Here is a 20581-nt window from a genome sequence, read left to right on the forward strand (position 1 = left end):
GGAGCAGATGCATTCTTTTTTTTGCCCTAAGGAAGTTTGATCACAGGACTGACTATCATTATCGTTATTGTCACTTAATTCCGCAACAAAGCCTCCTTCACTCACGCCGCCAAACTTACCCTAGTAAAACTGACTATCCTGCCGATCCTCGACTTCGGCGATGTCATCTACAAAATAGCTCCCAACACTCTACTCAGCAAACTGGATGCAGTTTATCACAGTGCCATTCGTTTTGTTACTAAAGCACCTTATACGACCCACCACTGCGACCTGTATGCCCTAGTCGGCTGGCCCTCGCTACATGTTCGTCGTCAGACCCACTGGCTCCAGGTCATCTACAAGGCTATGCTAGGTAAAGTGCCGCCTTATCTCAGTTCACTGGTCACGATGGCTACACCCACCCGCAGCACGCGCTCCAGCAGGTGTATCTCACTGATCATCCCTAAAGCTAAAACCTCATTTGGACGCCTTTCCTTCCAGTTCTCTGCTGCCTGCGACTGGAACGAATTGCAAAAATCTCTGAAGTTGGAGACTTTTATCTCCCTCAACAACTTTAAAAATCTGCTATCCGAGCAGCTAACCGATCGCTGCAGCTGTACATAGTCCATCTGTAAACTACCCACCCAATTTACCTACCTCACCCCCCATACTGCTTTTATTTATTTACTTTTCTGCTCTTTTGCACACCAGTACCAATATCTCTTCTTGCACATGATTATCTGATGATTTATCACTCCAGTGTTAATCTGCTAAATTGTAATTATTCGATTTATTGCCTACCTCATGCCTTTTGCACACATTGTATATAGATTCTCTTTTTTTCTACCATGTTATTGACTTGTTTATTGTTTACTCCATGTGTAACTCTGTGTTGTCTGTTCACACTGCTATGCTTTATCTTGGCCAGGTCGCAGTTGCAAATGAGAACTTGTTCTCAACTAGCCTACCTGGTTAAATAAAGGTGAAATAAAAAAAAATAAAAAAATAAATTGTAAGACTAAGATGAGTTGTCAATGTCATAATAATATAACATCATTATGCCAATTATATCAATTATAATATCATTAGATTGCTTGACCGTGGTATATAATCTATCTCAAATCAAATTTTATTGGTCACATACACATATTTAGCAGATGCTATTGTGGGTGTAGCGAAATGCTTGTGTTCCTAGCTCCAACAGTGCAGTATTATCTAACAATTCACATATCTAAAAGTAAAAGAATGGAATTAAGAAATATATAAATAGATAGTGAGGAAATGCAGAGTCAAGGACATTTTAAACTGGTAGTGAATGGGATGACCTTTTTCCCCCTATATAAGCACCCTCTCACATCTGATCATTAACTCAGAGTACACAGGAGTTTCAGCCAAAGATGATGGATCTCTCAGGCCTATACCATTGAGAAAAAATATATATTTATGTTTACTTAAGGGGGGTGGCTCTCCCATAGGCACCAATGCCATTGCAGCTGGGTCTAGTATACTCAGGCTGCGTTTATACACGCAGCCCAATTCTGATATTTTTTCCACTAATTTGACTTTTAACCAATCAGAGCTGATCTGATTGTTCAAATGACCAATTAGTGGGAAAAAATATCAGAATTGGGCTGCCTGTGTAAACGCAGCCTTCCTCTGTCTGTTTCAGCTACTCCAAGCTTCCATGCTTTTCACATGACCTTGGGTCCAGAACTCACCAACCAAAAGCTTGGTTGGTAAGGCATAATCAAGGTGTGTCAAGTGTCATTCACAACCATGTAGGCCTACTTAGCCAGCAACCTATTGAATGACATCAACTCAAAATTAGCCATTTTAAACCTTGGATAACTTTAATGTTATCACATTTAATATTATAGGCCAGTATTTCATGTATGATATTCATTAAATGTTTATTTTGAAAGAAAGAAATACTCTTGGACACAGGCCAACAACACAGCTGAATTCATGAAGGCAGGACAAATTTCTCAGGCCAGGGGACGTTCATAAAAACATCGTCTCCGCCCAGTAAATCCACCAGCGCACCAATGGCATGCCGCCTTTCAGCTCCCGCTTTGTCTCGCGAACACAGTGGTATTAAATCCGCTCTCAACTAAACGTATCGGCCATTTCGACTGAGCCGGCATATCTCAGCAGTCTTTGGTTGAGCGGGAAGGTTTCCGTGTATCAACGTCCCCGATAACAACAAAAAAATGAATGAGACCGTCGTCTCGTTCGGTAAGGACTTCCTGGCTGGTGGTATTTCCGCTGCCATCTCCAAAACAGCTGTAGCTCCTATTGAAAGAATCAAGCTTCTGCTTCAGGTAAGTTTGACTGGATTTTCAGAAATGAACTTTAGCTATGAAAGGGATTCGTTTGGTACTAGCTGGCTAAGTTACTAACGTAACTCTCGTACTTGCCATTTAGTTTATATTTTTTTTAATTACTAGGGTTACCTAGCTAACTAGCTTCTGTAACTTAGCTAACGTAATGTCATTGGTGCCTTGCAAGGTTGAAAAGATGCGAGTGACTCGTCCATTTTGGTTTATCTTGGGACTGTCAGTTCAGCAGCAAACCGGTGTCTGTGTCTTGTCTGGATATTTGGCTAACGTTAACTACTTTGCTTGCAGCAAATGACAAACGTTATTATGCAACCACGTAACGTTGAGTTTTTAAAGACTCCGTATATGTGTTATGCTCATTGGCATTCCTACTTACTAGTTATTTGTTCACGAGCTAGTTTGGACATTGAACGTCGTTGTGTCCTCCGTCATCAAATTACGTAACTAGCAGTTACTAGGCCCGAGAAGTTGCCAAGGTCGTAGCAAGGGGAGGCTTCATCCTGTGTTTAGCTGAGGCCTAGCGAGAACCAATCTAGTGCTGAGGAGGCGCGTCCTTATGGTGGATGGAATGTGGAAAGGCAAAGTGCTTGGTGCTGATGGACAACATTACCTAGCTTGCTTCTTGTCTATATGATTTTAGCTACTATTAGCCGTGTATCCACAATGTTGCCAACATTTAATTACTATGACTGGTATTGTTAGGGGTGTTGGCTTAGTTGACCTAGTTGGCTAAGGACATTGAATGCTTGAAGCATACCTGTTACACTTTTATTGATAAAGGTAGGCCTTGTCCTCTGTATCTTTGTCATTAAACCGCTGTTGCCTTTTCTCTTCAAAAATATTGTATGAAGACTGAGCGTTGGCTTTTGATGTGTTTGTGAATACAGGTGCAACATGCTAGCAAACAGATCACCGTTGACAAGCAGTACAAGGGTATCATGGATTGCGTCGTCCGTATCCCCAAGGAGCAGGGCTTCCTGTCGTTCTGGAGAGGCAACTTGGCCAACGTCATCAGATACTTCCCCACCCAGGCCCTCAACTTTGCATTCAAGGACAAATACAAGCAAATCTTCCTGGATGGCGTGGACAAGAAACAGTTCTGGAGGTACTTCGCTGGTAACCTGGCCTCTGGCGGTGCTGCTGGCGCTACCTCCCTGTGTTTTGTGTACCCCCTCGACTTTGCCAGAACCCGACTGGCTGCTGATGTCGGCAAGGCCGGTGCTGGGCGTGAGTTCAACGGCCTGGGCGACTGCTTGAAGAAGATCTACAAGGCTGACGGTCTGAAGGGCCTGTACCAGGGATTCTCCGTGTCGGTCCAGGGCATCATCATCTACAGAGCATCTTACTTCGGCGTCTATGACACAGCCAAGGGTGAGTCCATGGACTGCTCTGAGCACAGGCCTCAATCCTCATGTCTGAGAAGAACTGCAAGTGTGTGTTTGTTTCACAAATCTAAAGTCTGTTTTAATCTGCTTGGTTTCTCTGTAGGCATGCTGCCAGATCCCAAGAACGCAAGCATCTTGGTCAGCTGGGCCATTGCTCAGTCTGTGACTGCAGTCGCTGGTCTTACATCCTACCCCTTCGATACTGTCCGTCGTCGTATGATGATGCAGTCTGGACGTAAAGGAGGTAATTATCAACTTTTGAACACTTGTCTGTATTTTAGTTTCAAGTTATGTATTCACTGTCATGCTATCCACCAACGGTGGGCAACTGCTTGAGTAACATTCAGCCAAGGCAGAGGTATGACCTGTGTTGCTTTTGTTTTGCAGGTGACATTATGTACACTGGGACCATTGACTGTTGGAAGAAGATTGCGAAGGATGAGGGCGGCAAGGCCTTCTTCAAAGGAGCCTGGTCCAATGTTCTCCGAGGCATGGGTGGTGCCTTCGTGCTGGTCTTGTACGATGAGTTGAAGAAGGTCCTCTAAACTGTTTTTAGATGTCTCCCCATAAATGTTTAAACTGTAACATAACTTGTACATTTGGAAGGACTGTCAAATTCCACCTTATTTATAGGGACCAACTAGTATGTTTGTGCTAGTTGTACTGGAGAAATCGGTTTTGCGCTTTTAATTTGCCCAATGTTTATTTCTGTTTTCCCCTCCAGAATGTCATTCCCATTAAAAAAAAAAAAGGTTACTATGCCAGGTCTTCAAATGTCATCCCGTTTTGTCCAGATGGCCTGTTTCTAGTCAATACTGTAAAAATAAAGGCAACCTACTGAATGAACCTACAATGAGCTTTCCACTTAGTTTGTGTTTCTTTGGCAGTAGCATCACTGAATGGCATGTAGTGTTACTCCTGGCTTCTCCCTGGTGTGGTTTCTCTTGAGAGCCAGCTGGTGTCTTATTCGTTGAGGTGTAATCTGAAGAGCTGGGTTGTCCTTGACAGTTATGGTTGGGCTCCAGCCAAAGTCAGCTGACTGGCGCTTGGACTGGGTGGGTGTAATCTATAAACTGGTGATAAGGTTCTAAACATGGATGGTGAGAAACTGCTACAGAGTCTTGTGGCATGAAGTCTGTGGCTTGTTTTTACCTGGCTCAAAAAGCATATTTGAGCAGAATTTACTCAAACGAAGTAACTGACATCCACTTCTGAGAGGAATGCTAGGATTATCTGTTGCGAAGTGGATTACTTCAGGCTTCGAAATATACTCTTCGTTCTCTCAAGCTGGACCGTTACCTGTATGTGGAGCCAACTGTTTATAAAATGACAATCCTGCTCAAAGATTGATGTTGAACGTGAGTTTGACTGGGTGCCAATCTACACTGCTCCAGCAAGTAGACTGCAGAGTAGCAAACTCAACCCTCCCTTTTTAGAGAAATTAGCTGGAAAATGTTGGGTGAACTTTGGAATAAAGTACTAGGAAATAGTGGGTGCTGACATGTTAAGTCTGAGACTCGATCCTGCACTAGGGACATTGCTGAGAAATTCCTCCAGATAGCGGCAGCTGTTAAATGGGAGCCTATCCAAACTCATGTCATCAAGAAGTCAGAAAGCGCCTTAACTTTTCACAACTACACCGTTAAGACTTCGGGACATCAGTGCTGGCTGCAATATCCGGTTGTAATCCTGTCCTTGGGTTACTTTCACCAGCTAATGTAAACTACCGGAGTAGGCAGGCCAATGTCATGCTCTTTGTAGACATGGTATTGTCTTCAATGGAGGACACTCTTAATTTAGCTCTCAATGCCTCTCAGATTACACATGATTTACCCAGCAGGGTATGGAGTATCTAATTTTCCTTGGGCTGCTGGGAGTTAGGAAGTCATCCTTGGCATCAGCATTGCTTTAGTGACACACCAAATATGGTCCTGACTGGTGATTTACCCAAATCGTTGGTAAGTAACTTCAAATGTTTCAGCATGCCCTTTCCACTTCTGCATCATTACAGCTGAAATAGGAGGCATATGTGAGTTTAGGTAACACCCATTTGAGGTCATTGGTGAGAGCTCAGATAAGCATGCTTTCAGTAGTACCACACCTTTGGACTTCTAAACTTTAGTGTCTTATGGTCTATTGCAGATTGAAAGAGAACCACACTAAAACCAATATTACAATTACTCACAGTATGGGCTGTTATGTAAGAGGCAGATTGTTGCAGTAAGGTTATTTACAGGTGAAACTGGTTTGATATGCCCTTAACGGGTGTCAACCTAATGTCAAAGAACAGATCCTGCTGATGGATCACATGGTTTTAGCAGATTACTCATCACCACTGGGGGCATATGCTCTGCTGCGGTTTCATAATCCTGTCCTGCTGAATGACGTCATTTACACGTCTCTGCTCGTCACTGAAATGAAAGGAATGTGATTATGGAACCGCAGCATTGGTTTCAAATCAGATCGGTGACTTAAATAAATAAATACAAATATATATATAGCCAATTAGCTGCTTCACTACAGCACCTTAGAGTTAAGTAAACATGTAGGATCTGAACGTCTTTTTATGCACCGTTTTACCATCGCCAGTATGGTTCATGGTTACCTGCCAGCTCATAGAAATGCAGAGAGTGACATCATGTGGTGAATCTGTTATTTGCATTTGATCTATTCCCTTCTACACACTGTTGGTAGAGTGGGTCACCAACAACAAAATCGTAAGTGGAGCAAAAGCATTCCTTGACATTTTGCATTTTATTTATATGATAAATCTATAGTGCTCAAATGAAATTCCTTGAGCAATTTTTTTGTTTACAAATGTATATAATTTGTTTACAAAGTCTCATGACAACAAAACAATGGTCCTTAGTTTTTGGGTTATGATAAAGTAAGAGTTGTGCTAATGAGGTATCTTATTGAGAAAGGTATAGTTAGTGTGTAACAGATTCCCAGGATTTTAACTTGCTCACAAAAATATATTGCGGCCATTAAGCATACCAAATTTTAAAAACCATAGCAACTTTGGTTGGCCTGGTGATCAGTGGCCTCCTTCATGTTTCGAAGCTGCACTTGTACAACTGTTCATGTAGCCATAACACGTAATTGTTTTCATAGGTCAGCCTGTCCATAGGTCAGATCAGTGCCCAGTTCAGGCCGCACATCCTGAACAGTCTCAGATCTCTGTTTGGCACTACACTTGCAATTTGTGGTTAATTAAACAAAAATACAGCACAGGCTTGGATCCACCAAGGGGGGAAAAAGTGTCATTATGGTCGTAATATCCAATTAACTTTAAAACATTGATGGGAAAACATAAGGATTTTTGGGGGGGGGGAAACAAAGAGATGTTATCCTCCCTGTATGTGAATGTACTACTAGACATGGACTTACATGGTATTACAGCCTAACTGAGGTCAAATCAGATTTATTTGGTTCTCTCAATAGCTATTGAACCAAGCATGCCATGACTATGAAGATGGTATATTCTGAATCGGGTGGATGGAGAACAATCCACTTTGAAATAAAATATTTAATCTTCAACACCTCTTACACAAAGCGTGCCATTACTATAAAAATATATTCTGAATCAGGGGAAGATTTAAAAAAAAATGTTTTCCATTCCACACTGACTGAGAATATCCTTTTCAAAGTCATGGCATTCTTTGTGACCCCCTCCCTAAATAAAAAATAATATACAAAAGTATGTAGACACCTCTTAAAATTAGTGGATTCATTGCTGACAGGTGTATAAAATCGAGCACACAGCCATGCAATCTCAATAGACAAACATTGGCAGTAGAATGGCCTTACTGAAGAGCTCAGTGACTTTCAACGTAGCACTGTCATAGCATGCCACCTTTCCAACAAGTCAGTTAGTCAAATCTGCCCTGCTACTGCTGCCCCCGGTCAACTGTAAGTGCTGTTATTTTGAAGTGGAAAGTGTAGGAGCAACAACGGCTCAGCCACAAAGTGGTAGGCCACACAAGCTCACAGAACAGGGTCACCGAGTGCTGAAGTGCGTAGCGAGTATAAATCGTCTGTCCTCGGTTGCCACACTCACTACCGAGTTCCAAACTGCCTTTGGCATGAACGTCAGCACAATAACTGAGAGCTTCATATAATGGGGTTCCCTGGCCGACCAGCCACACACAAGCCTAAGATCACCATGCGCGGCTGGAGTGGTGTAAATATCGCCGCCATTGGACTCTGGAGCAGTGGAAACGCGTTCTCTCAAGTAATGAATCACGCTTCACCATCTGGCAGTCCGATGGATGAATCTGGTTTTGGTGGATACCAGGAGAACACTACCTGCCCCAATGCATAGTGCCAACTGTAATTTTGGTGGAGGAGGACTAATGGTCTGGGGGTGTTTTTCATGGTTCGGGCTAGGCCCCTTAGTTCCAGTGACGGGAGAGCTTAACCCTACAGCATACAAGTACATTTTAGAAGATTCTGTTCTTCCAACTTTGTGGCAACAGTTTTGGGAAATCCCTTTCCTGTTTCATGACAATGACCCCATGCACAAAGCGAGGTCCATACAGAAGTGGTTTGTTGAGATTGGTGTAGAAGAACTTTACTGGCCTGCACATAGCCCCTGACCTCAACCCCATCAACACCATTATCCCAGAAATCCTAGACCCACACCAATTTGCATACTGCCCCAACAGATCCAGAGATGATGCAATCTCTATTGCACTCCACACTTCCCTTTCCAACCTGGACAAAAGGAACACCTCCGTGAGAATGATATTCATTGACTACAGCTTAGCATTGAACACCGCTCAAATCTCATCAATAAGCTAAGGACCATGGGTCTAAACACCTCCCTCTGCAACTGGATCCTGGACTTCCTGACAGGCCGCCCCCAGGTGGTAAGGGTAGGTAACAACACATCCCCCATGCTGATCCTCAACACAGGGGCCCCTCAGGGGTGCGTGCTCAGTCCCCTCATGTACTCCCTGTTCACTCATGACTGCACGGCCAGGTATGACTCCAACACCATCATTAAGTTTGCCGATGACACAACAGTGGTAGGCCTGATCACCGACAACGACGAGACAGCCTTTAAGGAGGAGGTCAGAGACCTGGCCGTGTGGTGCCAGGACAACAACCTCTCCCTCAATGTGATCAAGACAAAGGAGTTGATTGTGAGCTACAGGAAAAAGATGACAGAGCACACCCCCATTCTCATCGACGGGGCTGCAGTGGAGCAGGTTGAGAGCTTCAAGTTCCTTGGTGTCCACATCACCAGCAAACTAACATGGTCCAAGCACACCAAGACAGTAGTGAATAGGGCATGACAAGACCTATTCCCCCTCAGGAGACTGAAAGACTTGGCTTGGGTCCTCAGATCCTCAAAAGGTTCTACAGCTGCACCATCGAGAGCATCCTGACTGGTTGCATCACTGCCTGGTATGGCAACTGCTCGGCCTCCGACCACAAGGCACTACAGAGGGTAGTGCGAACGGCCCAGTACATCACTGGGGCCAAGCTTCCTGCTATCCAGGACCTCTATACCAGGCGGTGTCAGAGGAAGGCCCTAAAAATTGTCAAAGACTCCAGCCACTCTAGTCATAGACTGTTACTTTTATTTCTTATTCTTATCTGTATTTTTTTAAACTGCTTTGTTGGTTAGGGGCTCGTAAGTAAGCATTTCACTGTATGGTCTACACCTGTTGTATTCGGCGCATGTGACTAACATTTGATTTGATTTGAGCCGGGCCTAATCACCCAACATCAGTGCCCGACCTCACTAATGATCTTGTAGCTGAATGGAAGCAAGTCCCTGCAGAAATGTTCCAACATCTAGTGGAAAGCCTTACCAGAAGAGTGGAGGCTGTTATAGCAGCAAAGGGAGAATCAACTCCATATTAATTACCATGATTTTGGAATGAGAAGTTCGATAAGCAGGTGTCCACATACTTTTGGTCATGTAGTGTAAATACAGCAAATTCGGAAAGTATTCAGACCCCTTTACTTTTCCACATTGTTACGTTACAGCCTTATTCTAAAAATTATTACATCGTTTTTTTCCTTATCAATCTACACACAATACTCCATAATGACAAAGTGACAACAGGTTTTTGGAATTGTTTGCAAATTTAATAGAAATTCCCCACAGATCTGGGGAAGGGTACCAAAACATTTCTGCAGCATTGAAGGTCCCCAAGAACACAGTGACCTCCATCATTCTTAAAATGGAAGAAGTTTGGAACCACCAAGACTCTTCCTAGAGCTGGCCGCTCGGCCAAACTGAGCAATCGGGGGAGAAGGACATTGGTCATGGAGGTGATCAAGAACCCAATGGTCACTCTGACAGAGCTCCAGAGTTCTTCTGTGGAGATGGGAGAATATTCCAGAAGGACAACCATCTCTGCAGAACCACCAATCAGGCCTTTATGGTAGTGGCCAGACGGAAGCCACTCATTAAAGGCACATGACAGCCCGCTTGGAGTTTGCCAAAAGGAACCTAAAGGACTCTCAGACCATGAGAAACAAGATTCTCTGGTCTGATGAAACCAAGATTGAACTATTTGGCCTGAATGCCAAGCGTCTGGAGGAAACATCATGCTGTGGGGATGTTTTTCAGTGGCAGGGACTGGGAGACTAGTCAGGATCGAGGGAAAGATGAACGGAGCAAAGTACAGAGAGATCCTTAATGAAAACCTGCTACAGAGCACTCAACCTCAGACTGGGGAGAAGGTTCACCTTCCAACAGGACAACAACCATAAGTACACGGCCAAGACAATGCAGGAGTGGCTTTGGGACAAGTCTTTGAATGTCCTTGAGTGGCCCAGCCAGTGCCCGGACTTGAACTCGATCAAACATCTCTGGAGAGATCTGAAAATAGCTGTGCAGCGACACTCCCCTTACAAGAATGGGAGCAAGTCCCCAAATACAGCTTGTAGCATCATACCCAAGAAGACTTGAGGTTGTAATCAGTACCAAAAGTGCTTCAACAAAAGTACTGGGTAAAGGGTCTGAATACTTATGTAAATGAGACATTTCAGGTTGTTGTGTTTATTTTTCATAAATTTGCAAAAATGTAAATTTTTGGTCATTGGATTGATGCGGGGAAAAAACGATTTAATGTAACATAACAAAAAATATATTCTATATATAAAAATGTGGATATTTGTCCATCCTCCCCTGAGATATATATATATATATATATATATATATATATATATATATATATATATATATATATGATAGAGAGAGATAGATATTTTTTTTTACACAAACCAAAAAGGTCCACACGTCATATAGAATATACCATCTTCATAGTCATGGCATGCTTGGTTCAATAGCTATTGACGAGAGAAACCGGAATATCCAATATAAAACACATTTTACCTAGGTCTCTGACCTAGAGGTCCAGAATTTTAGCACTCACCCAGGGGATCACTGGATTAAGCCCCAGTCCATCTGCTTCAAATTTGTGGTAGGCAAAAAAAAACTCGTGGTTAAAAAGAAGTGAAAGAAATTGAGCCGGGAAAAATGTGATCTTAAATGTTTTAGTTTTGTTGTTTTCCATTCGCCTCTGAAAAAAGGTGGCGCATGCTACATCAGACTTACCTTTGTCAGTCGTTTTAAATGATTTTAGAATTTTAACAAATCTTGGCAAGCTCAGTTGATCCAACTATGGCCAATAAATAGCATGCCATGCCATAATCAGTTGCAGATACCCAAAGAGTAAAAAGCATCACTCTGACCAATCAGTGCCCTCCTCTGGGTGCACAGTTTTTTTTTTCTTCTTAATTTTTTGTTTTTTTTTAAGACAAAGGACAAGCAAGTTGAAAATGGCTTTTGCCATATCTCCATGAATTAATGTTTTTGTTGATAAAGATCTATATTTTAAGTCTGAAAAGCTACACGAATGGAAACTTCGTAGTGGAAGGAATGTTACTGGTGTCTTGTAAAGATAGAAAATGTACATTTGGCGCTTCTCTATCGCCATGATTCTTGGGCTTGTTTGGTATTTCTCGGACTGCGGACAGGTTGTGGCTCAAATAGTTTTGTGTTTACTATTTTGGCCATCAACCCCTAATTTCTTCATAAAGTCCGGACGGGAAAGCGGCACTCAAACATACGATGTGGCTGAAGACAACTCATTTCAGGTAATTTAAATCGTTATATACATTTAATACGATTGACTAATCAATTGCAGTTGTTATTTTTTCGTCTGTCTTAGAAATCATCATCGCAACAATGTAACATGGCGTGAGCCATGCACGTTACTTCTGTTGATAAAATGACACAATGAAACAAGCTTATGGATCATGTCATTAATACCAGCAAACATTTTAATATTTTAACGGATTGTCAGTCTGTGATCTATTACATATCGTTAGACCATGAACGATTACTGTTGTCTGGTAACTTAGTTGTGGTGTCAAGTGACACTAAACTTATGACAATTTTAATGACATGTTCTTGACACGGACCCCCTCATGCCCTATAAAGCTGGTGGAAAATTGTCCGTATTTTTGCTAGTGGACGGGAAATAAGGTGAGAGTTGAATATACACACTGGCAATGAAAGGGGTGCTATGACAACAACCGAGAAATAATGGTGTCCCTCATGGTGTAGCCATACACAAAGGTGAAGCTCTACCTAACATGCACATTACTCTTTGTAGTTTAGCTGGTTTCTTGCTGTGTACACATGCTATAGGGACTGGACTTGTGCCATCTTTCTACTTGGTTTAAACTACATGGTAAGGAATGAATGATGTACAAACACTATAATCCTTTCTGATTTGTTTTTCAGGAAACGCTAAAGGATGAACATTTAGGTTGTGGTGTGACTGATACAAGAAGCACTAAAGCTAAAACATCACAGGAGACACAGTTTCCCCATGTGAGGAGGTCTCTTCAGCAAGGTGTGTAGTTGTGCTCAGCATGAGCTGAGGGCCTTACAGAATTTGCCATTCTAACGTAGAACGTTTTTGTAAATCATCCTGTCAGGCTTTCTTCCAGGAGGAAAGATTTGTAAAGAAGTGTCTGTTCTTAAGATCAGTTAGTGACAAGGACAAATAACGGAAACATTTTGTGACGAGATTCTGCCTTTTGTTTTAGTGATATATGGTCAGCCAAATGTAGGTCTCTATTCTGCGACAATTGAATAGGACAGCAAATGTGGCTGCATACATATCTGATGCTACATGATCTGGGAGGGGCTTGGGTATCAAAGATGTTGGGGGAATAGACATTCCACACCCTTTTCAATGTGCTATGCTTTGGAATATGGAAAGTGGAGGTTTTACCAAGTTGTGGTTGTGTATGAAAGAGGAAATGGAACAACTTTGTTTGGATATTTTGTATACGGCATACTCAGACAGGTTTGGACTGTTTTCTGTCAGGAAGTTGTTTTGACAATCCTGCTAAAATGAACACAGTTCACTTCAAACTGCACAATATGTAAGTACAATATGTAGCCTAGCTTATTGCTTACAATACTCAGGGCTCTTTTAAATTTATGTTTTTTTTGTCCGTGGCAGCTGTTTTGCTTTTGGGTTGATTTTGAATGTGTGTTCTCAGTGTTTGAGTGTGCCTACGCCCAGCTAGTCCTCCCCTGGTACTGCGTCCCTGAGCCCTGTGACAGTCAGCTCCTGCACGAGGTGCTGTGGAGGGAGTTTGACCAAGTCATTGATCAAGTCATCAGCAGAGGCAAAGACTTTGATGTCTGCGCAGCAAGTGTGGGCTGCATTCGCATCCTGACCCAGCACCTCCATAGTGCCAAACAGTCTGATAGGTAATGCGGCTCTCCTGAAGTCACTTGTAGAATAGGTATTAAGTTGCCGTTCTCCAGCTATATCACTTGCCTATACTGTTGAATTGGTTCATGTATATTTTAATGTTTAGGATAAATCATTATCAATCAAAGTTCTGAAATTCAAACTTTTTTATTGGGTGTAATGCATGTTTTTGATAGTTCCCTAGCTAGGTCACAATCTATGTATGTTTTCACATGTTGGAAGAATGACCTGTATTGAGGTGATAGAATTTATCGCTAATACGTTTGTAATGCTCTGTCCTAATGTAATTTATCTACATAGTAATACTCTGTTTGTCATTAGTCCAAAAAGGCTTTTTTAAATTGACTTTGTCTCTGTCTGTTTGGCTCTCTCTGTCTCAGAGAACCATTGTTCAGCTCTAGGGGAGAGGAGGTTGAAGTTCTAAGAGTGTTCTCTGAAGCACTGGTTCGAAACCTTTTCCCTCAGTCTCTATGGGGACTGGCAGTCAGCCACTGTGCCTTAAATGAGATTGTTGCCTTAAAAGGTAAACCCCACAACATAAGCCTATCAGTGCCTCAGTTCTCTCTCATTGCTCAACTTTTGAAAAGGAGAATAAATTAGCATCAAACATGATCATTCCATCATGGATAGAGATACTGCACATACTGTGCTACAACTAAAATAAGGGTTCTCCTTAGAGGGAAGCTAAAACAGTGTGTTATCATCGAAACCTACTGATAATTGTTAGTGGCCTTCAGTGGCTCTGATCACGGGAGTCGGTGAAATGAGTTGAACAATTACATTTGTGGCTTAGTAATGGTAAGGGATTTTACTGTTGTAGATAAAATATTAACTTCTATATTCTGCATCTGTAACTTTTATTGGATTAAATGAGCCTTGAAATGTATCACCATTTTTTTTTTGCCCGGGAGACATGGACAGTGGGGGATACTGGAGGTGTCCATTAGTATAAAAGTGAAACCAGTGGAAAGTGTCACAGTATTTCTGAGACTGTGTGTGTGTTTTTCCTATGTATATTGAACATGGCTTTGTCCTACCATAAGACCTTATTCTGTATAGCCCTTCACATTGACTTTGTCATCCATGCCCTCAGTGCTGGACCTGCTGGTGCGGTGGCTATCAGACCCTGACAACCTCAACCAGCTGGTGGTGAGTCAGCTGGTTGGAGTGACCCCCAAGAGCTCTGTGGAAGATCTGTGTGAGTCTAACTCTGACAGGGCCTCTCCAGCTGCCCTGGAGAGCCAGGCTAGTGAAGCGTGAGTGACCCTTTTCTTACCAGGCTGCTTCTCTTTTTTTGTCTTTGGTAGACACGCTTCAGTGTTGTTAGGGTGATGTGTCGAGAACACCAATAAATAAATTGTGCTTTGATTTTGTTTGGTTGCCATTTTAGAACACTGGAAGAAACCGAGAATGCTCAAACCGGTGACGGCAAGTCCAAAAAGAAAGGTGTGGGTGTGTTTATTTGGAACAATAACTAAATTGAAACACTTTGTTTGGCACAAACAGCATTCAATGGACCAAAATAAAGTTAATTTAGTTTGTGTCCAGTTGTTTCTGTTTGTGCCATGATGTTTTATTTAGATTTTTTTTATGTTTGTTTTGTTTCCCCTGTGCCTTAAGGTTATTGCAGTTTGCAGTCAACTTGTGACACAGTAAAGGCCACGGAAATGTGCAAACTTAGCTAATTGGATACGTGTTGTTTTTCCAGCCAACAAATTGAAGGAAGGCTGGTCTAAAATCCTTGACAAGATGAAATCGAAGAAAGATAAAAGGAAGAAGATGAAGAAAAAGGAGCAGGTGCTGGTGGTCAGAGCCAAGTCTATCCAGGATTGTCCATCAAAGGAAAGTGAAGGTAGTAGCCGGGAGTGCTCCATCCAGAGCCAGCAGGACCCCGACAGCGTAAGGACACTGCACCAGATAGAGCAGGTCTGCAGTCAGCACTGCACTATTCACTCTGCTCTAATCTTTTTCATAGGAAATGTTATAGATTTTTATCAATTTTATTTGATATATTACAGACAGTACATGTTTTGCCATCTATCCAATAGAAGATAAACATGAAAGCCTTATTTCTGGATGCCCTCTGAGGTTGAAACGTAACACGGCTGACGTTAGATTTTGTAATTGGTTTGGTTCACCAGGAGGATGGTGATCTGGAGAGCTACTTGACCAGCGTGCAAGAAGAAATGATGGAATTCAAGCTGTCATATGAGATGTGGCGGGTTGGCCACTGGGCTGTCAGCGTCCCTCATGTGAGTCACAAATCACACACAAGTCACTGTGGAATGCAACTACTGCTCAATATGAAAGTGAGTTTTGTGAATACATGTCCTTGGTCGTTCTGTTATCTATTAACGTTTGCGCCAGAATGGTGTGTAAAGTAAGATGTTACTGTCTGCAGATGGAGAGGGAAAACGAGGGGCTGTGTTTTACAGTTCACCTAGAGGAGAGGGACAACCCTGAGAACCTTCACTGGGACGTAAGGAAGACCCAGACGGACATCATCCATTTCTGCAACCTATGGCAGGTTAGAGATGGATGAAGAGGGAGATTGTATTGTTGCAAATGTGTTCCACTAGGTACCATTTTACTATGTAACCTCATGGCCATTGAAATGAGGTAAAGCCACTATGCAGTTTGGTATTGAATCAGTGTAAAAGGTTTTTGAGAAATGGGACCAATGCATCCAGTTACATATTTATAGAAGTGTAACCCCCCCTACAGAAAAACACAGTGCTGTTGTCAGAACAGACTGCTGTAGGAGTTTGGAATGCATCAGATACTGCACTGTTTAATTTAATCTCTGACATCTTATGGATGTTGTACAATTAGATTGCATTGCAGGTTCTAATAGTCTGAGTGCACCCTCTTTTGACAGTAGTCTCCTTTGCATCCTCTATGGAGCCATATCATATAATTATGTCACACATCATCATTCTTAAATATCTTTCATGGTTTGTGTGTTTTTTGTTTTGTAGGACTCTGCTAATTTACCCTCCCTATCCGTGTTAGAGGCAAGCACTGAGGGTAACAGCGAGGATTTTAGAGAAGCCAGAACGTCCCTCAAGCTCTTCTTACAGGTACACTGGCCGACTTCAGACACGAGCAGAAATGCACATGGCATAATAAAAAATGCATGTCTTAATCTCCATGCCCTCTCCAGGAGCTGGTGTCTGATGCTCTGATGGGCCACACTCAGCCAGTGTTTCAGTTTCTGTGTCCTCTGGACAAGCTGCTGAGTGAAGAGGAGCATGTGGGAGGAGTGTGGGGTCTCCTCAGTGGCCTGGCCTACTTCCTGACCCCAGGGCAAGAGGAAGATGAGGTAGGCATTTTAATTACATGTTGAGCATGGCCTTCAAGATCATCTTGTATCACAATGGGTCACCACAAATGGCAAATAATGCCCTCTGCTGGTGCATTAAGAAATCACAGCATCTGTGAATCTTAAGCAGTCAGTCCGTATTTGTAAAGGTATTGCAATGCACATTGCATTTTTCAGGACAAGCACAACACTCTTCAAAGAGGGACCAAATCAGATGATTCCAACACAACTGAGAATGCAGACCCAACTGCAACTGAGAAGCTGGATGAAAACATTGGCGATACAAGGGATGGTTCTCCTTCAGAACCAAATTCCATTGAGTGCTGCAGAGGTAAAGCAATGGTACCAGTAGAGAAATCAGACTGTTTGGTTAATGCAGGTAAAACAGAGGACAAAATAGAGGAATCGGAGAACCCTGTAACTTCTCACCTAAAGATGATCAACAAAGAGCTATCCAGATCAGAGGAGTGTCTGGCCCAAACAAAATCAGACAACCCTGAAGACCAGACCAACTCTGTCTGTAGGCCGCGACATTTCAGTCAAAATGGAGGCTCGCAATATGACCTCGCTGACAGTCCGTCATGGTGTTATTTAGTTGGAAAGTCAAATAAAAAGGAGAAACTCACTTTCAAAATGTCAGGAGGGATCCACAGGAGTAAAGGAAAGGACATGGGGAGTCAGTCAAAATTAGAAGACTCGCAGTGTTTGAAAAAGAACCAATCCAGCTGGGAGCAAATGGAAGCAACCAAAGCCATTTTTGATTTGTTGAAAGCAATATCTGGTTAGTTTTCACTTCCTAATTTGTTTGAAATTGTAATTTTGAATGTTTTTATATTTGAATCAGTCACCTGTAGTAGTGTGTAATAATAAGCGCCCTACTTTTCCCTCCAGGTAATTCCATCCTCCTGAACATATTTGATGCGATTCTGAAACCCGTCATGCCGATATTGAAAAAGTAAGAGGTGAAATATTCTCCCATTTTCCACTGCAGTCCTGGTTCGTCATAGTGACAGAGTAATAAGATGATCTACATTTGGCCTTTTGAGAATTCCAGCATTACTTTTTATAATCTCCTCTAGGAAAGTGAACAGCTTCTTAAATAAGATGAACCCAACGGATGCCCAGATGGCCTCCTATATCGACAACCTATGTGAGAAACAGTGGCCTGAGGGCTCGCCAGAGATGACCAGCCCTAAACCCCACCGCAACAGTGAGGAGAAGAACGAGACCAAAGACCGAGCTCAGCACCTCATCAATGCCAGATGTACAGGATATACACACTGTTTTTCACTCTCATCAACACAGCTGCTAGAGTTATGATTTTCATTCTAAGACGGAGATGTGGGAATTGTCCCAGTTCACTAACATCATGTTCTCCATTATAGATTCAAACTATTTGATCTTGAAGAAGACCGATATGGAGACAGTGTTTAAGCTCTTCCAGGACTGTGAAGAAAACAAGAAGCTGGTCTATGTGAGTGTTTAGCCTCTTGAGTTTCTGTGGCGAGCACTGGAAGAGATGTCAATGTCCTCATTAATGTTGCAGCGCTCGCTCTCTATATTTGATGTTTGTCAAATGTCATAAAAATATGTCTAGACTTTCTTGTACAGTTTGGTAGAAACATTGACTCAACTTTTGCTTCTCTTTATTTTCAATAGATGCTGCTTTCATTCCTTTTGAGAGAGCTTCTGCCGGGTGAGGATGCCCTTAATGTGAGTGCCATAACCCTGCAGAAAGTGAACGCCAACTAACTCATTTTAAGATGTTCACAGGTCATGCTTTTAAATTAACTTTAGTTCAGTGAACTGTAGTTTTGTTTTAGAAAATTAAACAATTTATTTGATTGGTTGTCATGCCTTAACAGTCCCATTTAAAGTCTACACTTGGTTGGAGTATTATAATAAAGAAATCTTATGATACATTTCCAGAAAAGTATATTTTACCTCATACATTAAACATGCTGTGAATCATGCCTATTATTTTAAATGTATCATATGTTGACTATGAAATAAGTTGACGTGTTATGTATTTGGCAATATCAGCACACTAATGTGAGGTTATTCAAGTTAAAATATCCTCTACCAGTGTAGAAAATAGAAACATTTGCTATCAAGATGTTAACGATGTACTCCATTGTCAATCTCAGAGGGGGCATAAATGTACTTTGATTTCACTGGTAGGGACACATGGAGCACTTTGAATAAAATGTTGAAGTTTTGACCTAAAGGTTTTTGAGCACTTTGAGCACTTTGAGCACTTTCATAGTTGATGGGGAGATGTGTTAAATAAGAAGCATTTGAGGAAAGTTGTTCATATTTTGTTATTGGGTTTTGAGAATTTCCAGTAATTACACATGCACATGCCTTCTAAAAGAAAGCTTGCAAAGACACAATTTAAAAATGAAGTGCCTTGTTAATAAAGCTTTGTGTTATATATTAGATTTTACTTGCTTTGGCTGCGTTTACACAGGCAGCCCAATTCTGTAATTTTTTGTTGTCCAATTTTCCTTTTGACCAATCAGATCAGCTCTGAAAAAAAGCTGATGTGATATGATTGGTCGTAAGACCAAATCATGGAGAGAAAAAATCAGAATTGGGCTGCCTGTGTTAACACAGCCTCAGACATATGCCTGGTATGCATTAGATTGTGTGGTAGGTATATTCTGACTGTTGATTCTTCCAGTCTTGCCATATGGGATTAATGAGTTTTAATGAGTTTCTCTATGTTGAGCATTTTTATGGTCACAAAAAAAAATTATAATTAAAGTAACTGTTTAGATTTTCCAGATGTCTATGAAATAGAACCTTAGAATATGAGTGAAACTGTTTTCCTTCCCAAAAATTTAAGAATATTAAAAGGCAGATTTTCTTTCTTGGAATACTGTGTGCGTACCCCAACAACAGAATAGTGTGGGCGTATACCGGTTGATAGAAATATTAACCCATGTAGACGGCTGATTGGCCAGTTCATCCTCCTCAGGGGGATGACATCATCCTCTATGAGTAAATGGCCAGCATTTTTTAAACTGTCTGAGATGTGGGTTCCAAGTGCTTTGGCCACATGAGTATAGGATAAGTCAACAACTTTATTTGGGTATGAGTAAACAGAATATAAACTTATAAAAGTCAGATTTCACTGGACAGTTTCTTTAAAGCCCACATGCAGTCTTTTTTAAAGTATTTTTAAATCATCACTGTATGTCCATGAAAATAACTTTCTTATTAACTTTAAATATATTTACATACACAGCCCTGATTGGCGGATATAATTGTCTAGACCAGGGGCCTGTTGCACAAAACTAGGATAAGGGATTAAGCCAGGATATCTTGGTGATCCTGGCTCAATTGATCCGTAATCCGGTTGCACTAAAGATGGATAGGGGGCAGGAGGATATGTTATGGTATAAATTACCATGGAGATTTATTCTGTGGAGCTAGCCTGCTCCAGACCAGGCTAAATTCCAGGATCTATTTAATCTCATCCCTAATGTCAGTCAGCAGTCACCACAAATGGAAACCAATAGTTATTTCACTGCTCACTATACATTGTTATCACATATAACTAGACCCACTGTTATTATTTAAACGTTTGTGATCATTAATTTCAATGATTTTGGATAAAAAATGATTTTTAGATGTTGCTATCATTAGATAATTTACAGTTTCCCATAGACTATAAGGCTATATATAAAATGATAGAATATTAGGGCCACAGAGGGGAAAAAAACACAAGTCATAATATTGTAACCAGTTGTTTTAAAGGAGGACAGTTGTTAAAATGACAGATGTGGGGCA

At 41.7% G+C, this 20581-nt stretch overlaps 2 protein-coding genes across 5 annotated transcripts; both read left to right on the forward strand.

Annotated features, from left to right (window-relative positions):
• The first annotated feature begins 2011 nt into the window (after positions 1 to 2011).
• Positions 2012 to 4556, forward strand: slc25a5 (solute carrier family 25 member 5). The gene is made up of 4 exons (XM_071398697.1): positions 2012 to 2300; positions 3206 to 3689; positions 3807 to 3947; positions 4091 to 4556. The coding sequence occupies exons 1-4, from the start codon at positions 2190 to 2192 to the stop codon at positions 4246 to 4248; spliced, it is 894 nt and encodes a 297-aa protein (XP_071254798.1). The 5' UTR covers positions 2012 to 2189; the 3' UTR covers positions 4249 to 4556.
• A 6527-nt stretch (positions 4557 to 11083) lies between these two features.
• On the forward strand, positions 11084 to 19013 carry LOC139574260 (uncharacterized). Of its 4 annotated transcripts, none has more exons than XM_071398669.1 (16): positions 11084 to 11824; positions 12477 to 12588; positions 13247 to 13460; positions 13845 to 13987; positions 14558 to 14720; positions 14855 to 14910; positions 15173 to 15390; positions 15606 to 15716; positions 15866 to 15991; positions 16443 to 16544; positions 16628 to 16786; positions 16964 to 17567; positions 17678 to 17741; positions 17866 to 18050; positions 18172 to 18260; positions 18446 to 19013. In XM_071398669.1, exons 1-16 carry the CDS (start codon positions 11636 to 11638, stop codon positions 18536 to 18538), a joined length of 2628 nt encoding a protein of 875 aa, XP_071254770.1. In that variant the 5' UTR covers positions 11084 to 11635; the 3' UTR covers positions 18539 to 19013. The 4 variants fall into 4 exon arrangements, with proteins under 4 accessions (XP_071254770.1, XP_071254771.1, XP_071254772.1 ...); XM_071398670.1 differs by having other exon boundaries at positions 11087 to 11824; positions 15173 to 15363; XM_071398671.1 differs by lacking the exons at positions 13247 to 13460; positions 13845 to 13987 and having other exon boundaries at positions 11088 to 11824.
• The last annotated feature ends 1568 nt before the right edge of the window (positions 19014 to 20581 follow it).

Source organism: Salvelinus alpinus, chromosome 4, assembly GCF_045679555.1.
Source record: "Salvelinus alpinus chromosome 4, SLU_Salpinus.1, whole genome shotgun sequence".
Classification (NCBI taxonomy): Eukaryota; Metazoa; Chordata; class Actinopteri; order Salmoniformes; family Salmonidae; genus Salvelinus; species Salvelinus alpinus.